Source organism: Miscanthus floridulus, chromosome 10 (assembly GCF_019320115.1).
Source record: "Miscanthus floridulus cultivar M001 chromosome 10, ASM1932011v1, whole genome shotgun sequence".
NCBI classification, from domain to species: domain Eukaryota; kingdom Viridiplantae; phylum Streptophyta; class Magnoliopsida; order Poales; family Poaceae; genus Miscanthus; species Miscanthus floridulus.
The window spans coordinates 84010981-84023582 of NC_089589.1; the positions used below are offsets into that span (position 1 = coordinate 84010981).

At 41.1% G+C, this 12602-nt stretch overlaps 1 protein-coding gene across 1 annotated transcript; it reads right to left on the bottom strand.

The window, feature by feature from the left end:
• Window positions 1–3531: 3531 nt before the first annotated feature.
• On the bottom strand, window positions 3532–5562 carry LOC136488969 (rhodanese-like domain-containing protein 4A, chloroplastic). Its single transcript, XM_066485733.1, has 3 exons — window positions 5381–5562; window positions 4718–4894; window positions 3532–3784 (listed from the first exon to the last, which is right to left on the bottom strand). Exons 1-3 carry the CDS (start codon window positions 5560–5562, stop codon window positions 3532–3534), a joined length of 612 nt encoding a protein of 203 aa, XP_066341830.1.
• Window positions 5563–12602: the final 7040 nt, after the last annotated feature.

The following is a 12602-nucleotide window of genomic DNA, read 5'->3' on the forward strand; positions in this document are numbered from 1 at the left end:
TCACCAGGGTCAGATAAGCGTTTTATAGCCGGCCCAAGAAGATGAATCCAAATGCCCGTGAAACAGTGATGCTCCTGTAAAAAGTTTTGAGGCATAGGCTCATGAATGGACGCAAGCGGCGACAAACAGTGAACCCCAGATCAAGGATCTCTACCCGTGATTGTGGACCAATCAGGGATGCAGGCATGATAATTTTGGAATAAAATTACTTTTATCCCAAAATTGGGGGACATGTGTTTACACCGGAATTTGGAAGAAGGGTCTCAGAAGCTCAAGAGCTCCCAAAATCATGTCAGCAAGGGATCAATTACGTGCGGATCGAAACCAGCTGATTTAGATACAACACTAGAATCAACTTTCTTCAGATAGCGCCAGCAGATAACGATAGAGGCTATGATCGGCGCTGGGACGAGACATACTGGACTCTACAAAAAGGGAAAGATTAGAGTCCAAGTTATCTTAAATTAGGAATGTTTTCATTTTTATGCCAAAGATTGTAGCAAATCGTGCTCGAGTAGGATTAATGTTTAGACTCCGGGTATAAATATCAAACCCCATCTATTGTAAAAACAGACAATCAATCAAATACAAGTCAATTACTTTTTTTTTTTGCTCCGGCCACCCCTTAGGAGTAGGATTAGAGTAGATCTCGGCGAGTTCTTCAGCGAGTATGGCTGCATCGATCCGATCGACCTCCACTGTGACTCTGGTATAGGCTAGTTATCAACTCTTATCTAATTCAAGTATGGCCTGTGTGATTCTGCCTCACACCCCACTACTTGAATTAAATCAAGGTCAAGTTATCGGCTCTACCTTAGGATGGCAGTCTTTGGTAGATTCATTAAGTTACCGATATTGCTTATTGCTTTCATCGTTTATCTAATTATAGCAATATCACTCTGCCCGATTGAGATTGATCTGGATCGCCTTATATCTTATTTAACCCATCGTTTGCTAATCTAAAGTTGATCTAATCTACACCTTAAACGATGAGTTATGTTTTATCTGCTGTTTTATATCAATCTTAATCGTGCATAGCGTGCGGTTAAGGCATGTTCGATCTTGAGTAGATCTATTGGTTAGCGAGAACCGTTTCGTGGCCCGTTATCACGGCCTGTGGGATTCTGCCTCTCACCTCACTGTTAGCACCGTGGAGTGGGGATCGCTAGTTGGTAGATCCGTTCCTGAGAAAGCATGACCTTAACTGTGCGCTATGCCTGAATCTGCTGTTTAGCCGATATCGAGCGCTTTCACGAACAGTTCACATTACGACATCATTGAAGTAGAGATAAATTGAAAGATATGTTAGCCCCATGATCTTATTATTGTATTACGGCCTGCATGATTCTGCCTCATGCCCTACTGATATTAGTAATGAGTTAGGGTCGACAAGTCTATTGTTGTTTCTACGGTCTGCATGATTCTGCCCATGCCCCACTGGTCATGGCGATAGATGAGATCTAACATGTTCATTAGATTTATCTTTATTAAATGGTTAAGTGGTGTTGAATTGTTTCTTTATATAAAAAGGAGTTCGGTTACTTGTAATCATTGGCTCGGTATAAACTGATCATCATTGATATTTTATTGCCATTGACTAATATTTGCTTAAATAATATTTATCCTGAATGATAACCGATCCTTCTTATACAACCCCATGAGTTTTAATCAATTTATTCTCATATCGGCACTCAGAGCCGTACATTCGGGACTGTCTAGCAACACCGGTACGTTCCGCCCTTAATTACTGATGAGCTTTCTCTCCTTGTCAATTGCAGGGTCAAATTGACTGGCATGTCTCGGGAGGATTGTGCAGGATCGACCACCCTTGCGCTGAAGCTAGGTGGATCTGCTCCATCAAGCAGACCCTTCTGGCTTGCTGCGTGTGTCCGTGGCACGGAGACGAAAATTCTGTGTTGACACCTTTATAAAATCAAGTTCATAGTTTGGCATGCTTTTATTTCACATTTTGAGTTTGATTATCATGAATGTCAGTGCTAAACACATCAAACTCAGAGAGATAAAGCAAGGATAAACAGAGAGGGTGCAAACCAGCGTGCAGATAGTGCTTGCATCATCAACTCATCATTGGCTTCGGCACGGCTCTGGTTGGATCTGGCTAGCACCCACCTAGATCTGTGCTTCCTCAGCAGGGTTGGCCTGATTTGGTTGGGGTCTGAGTTGGCTATGCTCGGAGGCAACGCCGTTCGCGAGAAGGCCGGATTCGGGGCTCCTGCACCCGGATCAGCTTGAGGGTGGCACCTGGCATTGTGGACGATAGGACGATGGGTTCCCCTTGCAGCTAGTGCTGGCGTGCTGCGGGGCTGGTTGTGACATTTGGTGTGGTTCAACATTCGATAGTGGTGGAGTCAATTTTGGCTCTAGTGGGCGGATACACTATTTCCTGCGAGGGGCGACACATAGGCCCCCACGAGGGCGGTGTGCTGGCGCCTTGCTTGCGAGCTCTAGGCACAGCAGCGCAGCAGCAAGTGGGGCATGCGGGAGTTGGGCAGCAGCACATGGTCACGCATGGTGACCGTGGTGGCCAGTGAGGCTTGGCATGGTGACGTGGATCTAGATGGTGTAGCGTTGGAGGCCAAATCTATGTGTTGGTGGCCGGAGAAGCATGGTGATGTTGCTTGCTCCTGCAGGCAGTGTTGTTTATCCGGCGGTGGGGCTGACCAGCTACCCGTCATATTTGTGGTCTCCATTAGGTGCTTCGTGTCCTGCTCTGTCTTGCACTAGGTCTATCGTTGGGGCTGCTTCCAGTAGTTGGTGCGTAGCCTTGCTACTGGCGTGACTGTGCCTTAGCTGCTTTCTATGAGGGTTGGTCGGTTGATGTCGGGGTGAAAGCTCAGATGACGGTGTAGGCGTCCACCCCACCCAACCTTGCTGGGTTCCCATAGGTGAAAACCTAGCCTATTTGTGGGCTGGCGATGGTGGCGTCGTTAGTGTCGTAACCTTCTTGAAGGCATCATCTTGGAAATCTTGCGTTGTGCCTAGTTCCTCGACTGGTGGTGGCACCTAATTACATCTTGTTGAGAAGTCAAAGCTGCTGTGTTGAGGTGTTAACGAGCTCGCCAGCAATGACTCATAGTTGTGATTAGTGGATGGAACAAGGATCTTAGTTGTAGATTTTCTAAACATGCCTAGTAGCTGCTTGATGCTTTGACAAGGCTTTTGTCTCATGGTTGGTACTTTGTTGTACGGGTTTTTGGCCGGTTTCCCTTATAAACTGGGTCAATCCTCTTCTTCTTATTAATATATACTAGCAAAAATGCCCATGCGTTGCAACGGGGTTTAGGATCTATAACTCGATGATTTGTGGCTCGAAAATCCAATGATCATGTCATTGCGTTCCAGCATCTTGCAACCAGACTTCATAAGTGTGCTAACAGATTGGGCTGAATGAACTCTATTCTTTCCATCGTGACGATCCAATTCTTATTTTCACACAAGCAATTTGATGCTAGACACGCTGTTGGTTCGTTAAATTGTGGTAAGGAGTTAATCAATCCAACCGGAAAACAATTAGAAGTATCTACAGGTGTTCTCCAGGTCCTTGAACCTTAGTGTCAGCTTCTTCATGAAGCCGTTTTTGTCCTCCCCGTTGTACAGCATGGCAGCCGCCTTCTTTTTGGCCTCCTTGAGATCAGGCGTGATGGCATCCCGTGCATCCTTGAGCGGCCTGATGTCGATGAGCTGCGCGTTAAGCTCCTCGAGCAGCAGCTGATAGCCCGCCCTGGCAGACACAATGACATAGGGCTTGGAGCTGCCGCTGCTGCTGCCTCCATGAAGCAACAAACAATCTTGACAATATCAAAAACATAATCTGAATCAGTTTCGGTGACCCAATAATTAATTGATATCATTATCAAAAAAATAATTAAATGATAAACCATAAAACATCAATGTACCAACAAGTAAAGAGTCACATCCACAATACAACGTACTAACTAAATCAACAGGAAACATTTTAAATAGAATAATGGAGAAAAGCTAATATTTTGTGGGAATACCCGGATTGAGTTATTAACAAAGAAAATTTTGAAAATTTTGATTTCCTTTGGTATATGATCATAGTAACAAGCACTTAGAAATGAGGGAGCATATCTGGTGCATGTTGTTTCAAGTTTCTTTTCAACTATATTTATGAATTTATACCTATTTTATTTTATTAAGCAAATTCCTACCATTTATAATAAACAGGTTACCTTTAAAATAAATTTAGTAAATACAAAATACCATTCGAAAGCATAGAAGCTAATTCATTGACTCACAAGAATGGAAACGGTCTTCTTAACATTATTACTCTAGTGTACAAAATTAATATTTCTAGCCATCAGAATATAGTATTCAATGACGCGGAACGATGGAATAAAAGGGATATCCAAGTGTTTTTTCAACGCAAATGTAACCAATCAACACACCAGAATTAAATGACCGAATGTAAAATATTTGGAATTCCATCTGAGGTCCCTTTACATATAGCATTTATTCTTATTTTTCTCCATTCTTCACCTACAAAAGATGTACAGAACAGCCAGGCATAAAAAATTCAGTCAAGAATTGCAAATGCTGCTAACAACGCTCTCCAAGAAACGGAATGATACATACAATACAACCGGAGGCTTGTGGATTAATGTGGGATAATTTTTGTTGCTGGCATTGCAAGTAGCCAAGTACAGTGATGATGGAGGTGCGAGAATTGGTGTACCTTGGAAGTTGGAACCCCTTGCCGATGGAGTTGCCGGAGACATCGATGACGTCGTCCTCCTTGAAGAGGTCAGTGAAGTCGATTGATCGGCTGGCCGGGTTCGAAGCCGTCGACAGCGGTGAGCCTGAACTCCTGCAGGTGCCGCAGCGAAATTGTAGACAAGCAGAAATATTACTACTGCAAAAAGACAACCAGAGTTATAATTATCAGGATAACTATTCAGTGTAATTCAGACTGCATCCCTGCACAACGAATTTGTAGAACCGCCACCATAGTGCCACATCAAAAGGAGAAAACTGAAAAAGTTCCTAGAAATTTAGACTGCATCCCTACAAACTGCATAGCATAATCGAACGGAGTATATCCTTCATCGGATCCTTCACCGATCTGCTCAGGTGGAACTGCTCCTGCAGCCGCCAAGTAGATCCTTCACCGTATCCGCGGTGCTGCCTCCTGAGCCTGCTGACCGCCGCATTGAGGGAGGCTCGGGCGGTGGAGGGGTGGGCGGCGTGAGAGAGGCTGGCGGCCGCCCGAGTTGAAGCACGATGGAGGCAGCGTGTGTGGCTCGAAAGAAGTCCATCAATGGAGGCTCAGATCCCACGCCCGCTGACCACGGCCTTGACCAAAACCGCTGCGGACCCGGGGCAGTGACAGCGAACGCACGATGTCCGCGTCGGCGGGGCCTCATGACGGCACGGCTTGCGGCCAGGACGCCCAGCCGGAGCAGGGGAGGCCGCCGGAGCCAGAGAGGAGGAGGAGCGGTTGGGGGAGGACGGGGACGCTTTGGCCTTGCGCCCCTGAAGCAGGCTAGGGTTTTGCGGCGCGGAGGAACGGCTTGCGGACATTTTTTTTCTTTTTACCGGAGAAATCACGTGGGATTCAATCCCTGGCCGCGTGGAGGGCGTGCGGGGGGTGCGCGGGGTGCGGCTGCGTGAGGGGTGAGAAACCTGGCATCACACATCGAATTGTGTCCATCGGATTTGGTTTAGGTGTTTTATTAGCTCTTGATTTTAATAGAGACGAATTATTTTGTACATTTTCCTGGGTGCACAATGGTTGGAGGCTCTCAGCGGGGGATGTTTTCCAGGAGAGACATAGTATAATTTTGATGGGTCCATTATAGTAGAGATACACGCCCACCATCAAAGTTGTCAAACTCACTTTCGAAATATAAATTGATGGCCGGTAAATAAAATAATAAGTCTGTTTAAGTTTCTGGCCTCTTGTAGTTTCTATATAAGATTCTTCGTTCTAATCGATCATAATTACCGAACTCGCTAGCTAGTACAATTTTTTGAAACTAGTTACAGTGTGTGTAACAGTACTTTCAACTGGTCCACATCAAGCTGTCCTGCTTCGTATCATTCAGCAGATAGGTACAATTAACTGAAATTCTTGGTAACTACGACGGCGGTTCTATTATTGCTTTGTTCTTGCAGCAAGTAGATTGGATTGTATCATGTCATCGGCTGAACAAGATGTAATCCACCTGCATAAAATTAATATGTGGTCCAAATAATCCAGAGCGTTGTTCAAGTATGGTCGAAACATCACATAGACAACAGCTTTACTACAAGCCAGATTCATGCGTACCATCATAAGGATATTCTGTTGGTCTAACACATTACACAAGGCAATGGAAACTCAGCATGGTAATTTGGAAGATGTTAGCATCTATTTAATTTTTTAGATAATGAAAAAAAAATCTCGCTTCTAATTAAACATGCTCTTTTGAAGATGCATCAGGTCACAATTAAGCATTAATTTGATTATTCTTACAAGTTAGTAAGTCTATTGCGGTTGATGATGTGATCTCCAATAACAGTGAGATACTATTTTTGATAAAGGAAGGTTTTACTTATTTCAAACAGTTTCGTTGAGTTGAGTATGTAACCACCATGAGATCCACTTTCGACCTCTGCATTTAGAATGCATGCAGAATACATAGACATGCAAGCGACTATTCAGTCCATAGAATAAATGGTCACCCATATACCAAGGAAAAATATAATCCTTAGTCACCTTCTCTAATTATCACCATGCATGCCACCCCAATTAAATCCTGTATGGCTTCTCGAGTGATGACAGGTAAGAAGCCAATGGATAACCATATAAATAACCTACTGCATATAAGGAATAACTCATTTGCCAAAGATCATTTCATGGCTAGATAGTGCGATTTCACCGAGAACTTCCTATCTAGGTGTAAGTTCCAGTGAAATTTATCTTGCTCTTGAAAGATCTCTATGCCATGATAGGTCAGGTGGGGAGAATCTCAAAACTTCTGCCATTGTGTCATGTTTGTTTCTCACTATGCTATATAGGCAAGGAAATTGTTCTCGCAATGTCAAGTACTCATGTTGCCCTACCACTTATCTTGACATAACGTAATTTGGGAGTTGTACTTGATTATGAAAGTTCCAAAGCAGGAAAAATCAGTCTTTACCTTCATAAGACTACCTTGCGAATATGAGTCCTTTTTTTTCATTTCAGTCATGGTACCGCTTACTTCCTAGGTATTTGTTCCTGATTAGTTGTTGCGCTGCTATAGTCCATGTAAGGCTTTATTTGAACGCACATGTATTCACATCAATCCACATATGTTGGAGTGGATTATAGTGAAAATTAAACTAAATTCTACCACAACCATTCCAACACATGTAGATTAAGGTAAATACATGTGCATCCAAAAGGCCTAAGCGATTTATGGAGTCATCTACTGAGCAGAGTGATATTTTCAATATCGAAGTCCTGAAATCTCTATGCCTCCTTGGTTTCCAAGGTACAAAATATTCCATTTTGCGAGTCAGTATTTTTACTTGTGTTCATCACTTTGCCAGTAAAACCCAAATCAGAAGTACTCCCTCCGTCCCAGAATAGATGATGTTTTAGGTTTGGACACGGGGATTAAGGAGAAGTGAAAAGTTGTTGTGTGCAGAAAACAAGGAGAGAGATAAAGATGTAGTGGGAAAAGAAAAACATGTATTGCAAGAAGAGAAATGTGCATTGGAAAGTGAGTTCTCAAGTATTTTTGGACAAAATTTGAATCCTATTATAAGGTCAAATATTTTGGGACGGATGGAGTAGTCTAAATTCTTGAGAGAACTATTGAAATCAAGAAAAAGGACATCTTCAAGCTGGCAAATACACCGAAGTAACTACTATATATTGATAATTTGAGATATAGTAGGTGTGCAGTATATGCAATATACCATGTGAATTCTATGTGCTCCGATGAAGCGCTATCAGTGTGTTCAACTAAGCATATCATTCTGAAATGGACACTATGTATATATAGGTACAGCAGTGTTCAAGCCTTTTATATGCTCATCAGTTACAAATTAAATATCTACATATGGAAGCGAACCATATCAACCTCATTGCATATGTCATAAGTCATAATTGACTTAGTAATAAGGCATAGATTGTAACCATGCATGTACTAGTTCTTGTCGCAAAAAAAATTCTTGCCAGGTCAAGACGATGATAACAAGAATCCATTTGGGACATTTCACAGCTTAAATACGGCTACTAGGCACCTGCTTAGTCATCGCTTTTCTGTTTGCACTTGAAGCTAGTGTAGCCATCAACAGAAATATGGCCCTATAGAACCAATGCATGCACACATCTCAAAAAAATATAATGTTTTAGCAGCATATTAATTATGCGCTAGGTCTTGTCATCTTACTAAAATTATTTTTCCCTGGAAGATATCAATTGAAGATACTTTTTATTATATTAAAGTTGTAGCTAACTATGAGATCAAAAACGTTTTAGTTTAGAGGTCTTTCATTTGAGATGGTTAAGATACTCAAAAGAATAATAAAAAGTTTAAGGGGCATATTAATCGTGTATCAAAGCTTATCCTTTTAGAAAAATCATATATTTCTTATTTGATGTCGCATAAAAATCCTTTAAAAATGAAAGTTGTAGATCTCATTGAGAGCTACAACTTTGATATAAAAAGTACCTTCATTTGACATCATAAAAAACGGTATTGTTTTTCTAATACGACAAGCGCTAGTACATTATTATTATAATGCTAAAATTTTATATTATTTTTTCGAGCATCTCAATGACCTCAAATCGAAAAACTCGAAACTATAAAGTTATAGATCTCATTGTGAGCTACAATTTTAATGTAAAAATTATCTTCATTTGACACAATACATAAAAGATATTATTTTTCTAATGCGATAAGCACTAATACACGATTATTATGCTCCTAAAATTTAATATTATTTTTTGAGCATGTTAACGTTCTCAAATGAAAAAAAAATCTCGAAACTAGAACATTGTAGATCTTACCGAGATCTACAATATTCATATAAAACTCATCTTCATCCGACATCATATCGAAACGTTATGTTTTTCTAAGGTTCAGTCTTGAGGCAACTCCCAGTGGCACGACAAAACACTACTGTGACATGGTTTTCCACGTTGCAAACGCCGTCTAACGTAGGAGATGTTACCACGCCAATGCATATGGCGCGACAACGTTATTCTATCGTGTCAATGGCACTGACGCGACCAAATGGGTTAGATCTGCAAAAAAAATTAGGAACAGTTATTATTAATATATTGAATAAAAAGGATTAAAAATAAAAATAAAAAGCAAACCATCAATGTCATAAGTCATAACTGACGTAAGACGTAGTAATAAGGCATAGATTGTGGCCTTGTTTAGTTGGGTGAAATTTGGGAAATTGGCTACAGTAGCACTTTCGTTTCTATTTGGCAATTAGTATTCAATCATGGACTAATTAGGCTCAAAATGTTCGTCTCGCGATTTTCAACCAAACTGTGCAATTAGTTTTTTTTCCGTCTACATTTAATATTTCATGCACGTATCGCAAGATTCGATGTGATGGCTACTGTAGCACTTTTTGGAAAAACTTTTTGGAACTAAACAAGGCCCGTGTAACCATGCATGTACTAGTTCTTGTCGCATGTACATCTTAGCAAGTTAAGACGATGATAACAAGTTTATTTGGGACATATCAGAGCTTAAATACGGCTACTAGGCACCAGCTTAGTCATCGCTTTTCTGTTTGCACTTGAAGCTAGTGTAGCCATCAACGACTATAAATATGTCCCTATAGAACCAGTGCATGCACACATCTCTACTGAGCGAATTATTTACAGAACAACAGTACTAGTCCGAGTAGAGAGAGAGAGGACAATATAATGGCAGTCTCAAGGGTGTCACTCCTCTTCCTCATGGCGTCGGCCATGTTCGTCCTGGCCGCTTTTGATGGGGCGAAGGCGCAGGAAGCACACGGTGTGTTAGCGACGTACAGCCTGTACAACCCACAGAGCATCAACTGGGACATGCGGACGGCGAGCACGTTCTGCGCTACGTGGGGGTGCCGACATGCCGCTGGCGTGGCGGCAGCGTTACGGCTGGACGGCGTTCTGTGGCCCTGCCGGTGAACATGGCGAGCCATCATGTGGCCGCTGCCTCCAGGTGCGAATGCATGCACTCTTCTCTCCGTCTATGTTGTGGGTCTGTCTGTCTCTTCTTCTCTCGCACTCGCAACATCATCGACAATGGTTTCTTGAGCAGGTGACGAACAGGGCGACAGGGGCGAGCACGGTGGCGAGGGTGGTGGACCAGGGCGACAATGCGGGCTCGACCTGGACATCTCGGTGTTCCAGCAAATTGACACCGATGGAGGTGGCATGGCCAACGGCCACCTTTCCGTTGATTGGCAAGATTAGAAAACAATCTACGCTCGATCGGATGGCAGCACAACATATCGCTTATACATCGTACTAGGTTGTGTGTCCGTACGTTACTATGAGATAACTAACAATTTATATTAAAAACACACCGATTGTACGATAAAATAATAATACTGTAAAAAATATAATACCAACGTTAAAATGACATTTAATCAAACAAACAAAGTTTATGAATTTAACACAGTCACGGAGTGCGCGGTGTCGCAGGCTCACAAACTCTACTTTATATACCTTTTTGTGATGCGGCTAAGATAATATTTTATATTGGCAGGAAGAAATCTCTGATATCCATTTCTTTCATTGTAATCCAATTATCTAGACAATGTTTGAGGTGAGGGCATGATTACAGTTTTTAGTAGCTTTGCGATATTGTCCGAAGCTATGAAATGATTGATGTCTTGCAATGATCCTTTCATTAATTTAGTTTTCTATCTATGTTTAATTGTTTATTCAGTCTATTTTATAGGCACGCCAGTAGATAATGGATGACAAAATTCAAGCATCCATAATTTATCTCTTTGACTTTGAGCATGAGTTTTATTTTTATTTTTAATTGATATATTATCCTTTTGTTTTTATCATAGCGTTAGCCTGGGCATGCATGAAAAACGAAGATGTCTTTACACTGCAGAAATCTTTTAAGAAGATCATGCATAGATTATTCTTGTATTGAATATTATATATATACAATCACCTAAATATTTTAATTAAACTACAAAATTTTGAATTAGGATATGAGGTAAGACATGCAAACAGATATTTCAAAACTATATGTAGAGTCCAAAGAACTTAATAAATAAATCCTTCTGGAGGCAATACAAATTCTCTCTAATCTTTCATTTGGTGTAGTTAGTGTTATCATAGTACCCGTATGTATTCATGGAAAATAAATCGTGGACAAAACGTGGATACTTTTTGGTGTGACATTTCAACATGGGTCCATCGTCCTGTCAATATCCTTGAGGCAGATCACATAAAGGATGAGAGTCCCTCTATGAGATTGCTCACAAGAGACTCAAACTTATATCTGATCATGGTAATATTGAATTGCTTTGCATCAAAAGCATCGGCAATGATAAACGGGGACATAGGGTTTAGTACGCATAGTGGAGGAAAACTCAACATTGGCCTTCTCAGCAGCTTTTCTGAGCCTTTGTAGTGCTAACTTGTCCTTACTCAGATAGTCAACCATAAAATTATGCACCACTAAGAAAAGTGTCACCATTGGTTGCCTTAACCTGAAAAATATGTCAAAATTAAGAATTACAGCACCTAATTCAACATCTTGGAACAGACACTCAAGTGGATACCTTATTCTACAATATATGTCTGTGTGGAATAGTCCTAAAGCCACACATATTTATACAGTGAGTATAACATACTTTGTTTTAAAATTTTATGAGAGATTTTTTAAGACACGTAGTATTATCCATGTGATAGGCACTAATATTTACATATATACTCGAACCTGTGTGTACAGGATTATATGGAGATGCAGCAGAACTTATTCATGGATTTATTGGCGCATGAAAGAAATGGATATCGGAGAATTCTTTCTGCCGATATAAAATATTATCTTAGCCATATCACGAAAAAGTCTATACAATAGAGTTTGTGAGCCTGCGACGCCGCGCTCTCTGTGACTGTGTTAATTTCACAAACTTTGCTTTTTGAATTAAATGTTACTTTAACGTCGGTATTTAATTTAACAGTATTGTTATATTATCGTGCGATCCGTGTGTTTTTAGTACAAAAGATTTAGTTGTCCCGTTGCAACGCATGGGCACGCTACTTAGTTGAATATAAAAGGAGAGAACTTGCTGCATTCGTACATATAATGTACGTCAGTTAAGGTTTTGCTTGAATTAACTCAGTTCGTGAACTAATAGTAATAACTAAATGTGGCATATATCGAATTCTTTTAGCCACTGCTTGTGTGCAGAAGCGAAAAACATCCCAACCGCACTTGCCCTAATATGAGTATTTGAAGTAATAAACCTTTGAAGAACATCAACGTACCTCCCTTTCAGAGATTGGGTCAAATCCAACCTAGAGCCTTGGAACCCTACATCTTTTCCTGGACAGGCTTCACTTCGGATGCGCCGGTAGCAATATCAACGATCTCCAATCAATGGACCAA

Coding starts and splice junctions, on each gene's coding strand:
- LOC136488969 (XM_066485733.1), bottom strand. CDS start 5,562: ATGTCCGCAAGCCGTTCCTCCGCGCCGCAAAACCCTAGCCTGCTTCAG. Junction 4,895..5,380: donor GCCCCGCCGACGCGGACATC/GTGCGTTCGCTG, acceptor GTCTTTTTGCAG/TAGTAATATTTCTGCTTGTC. Junction 3,785..4,717: donor AAGGGGTTCCAACTTCCAAG/GTACACCAATTC, acceptor TCATGGAGGCAG/CAGCAGCGGCAGCTCCAAGC.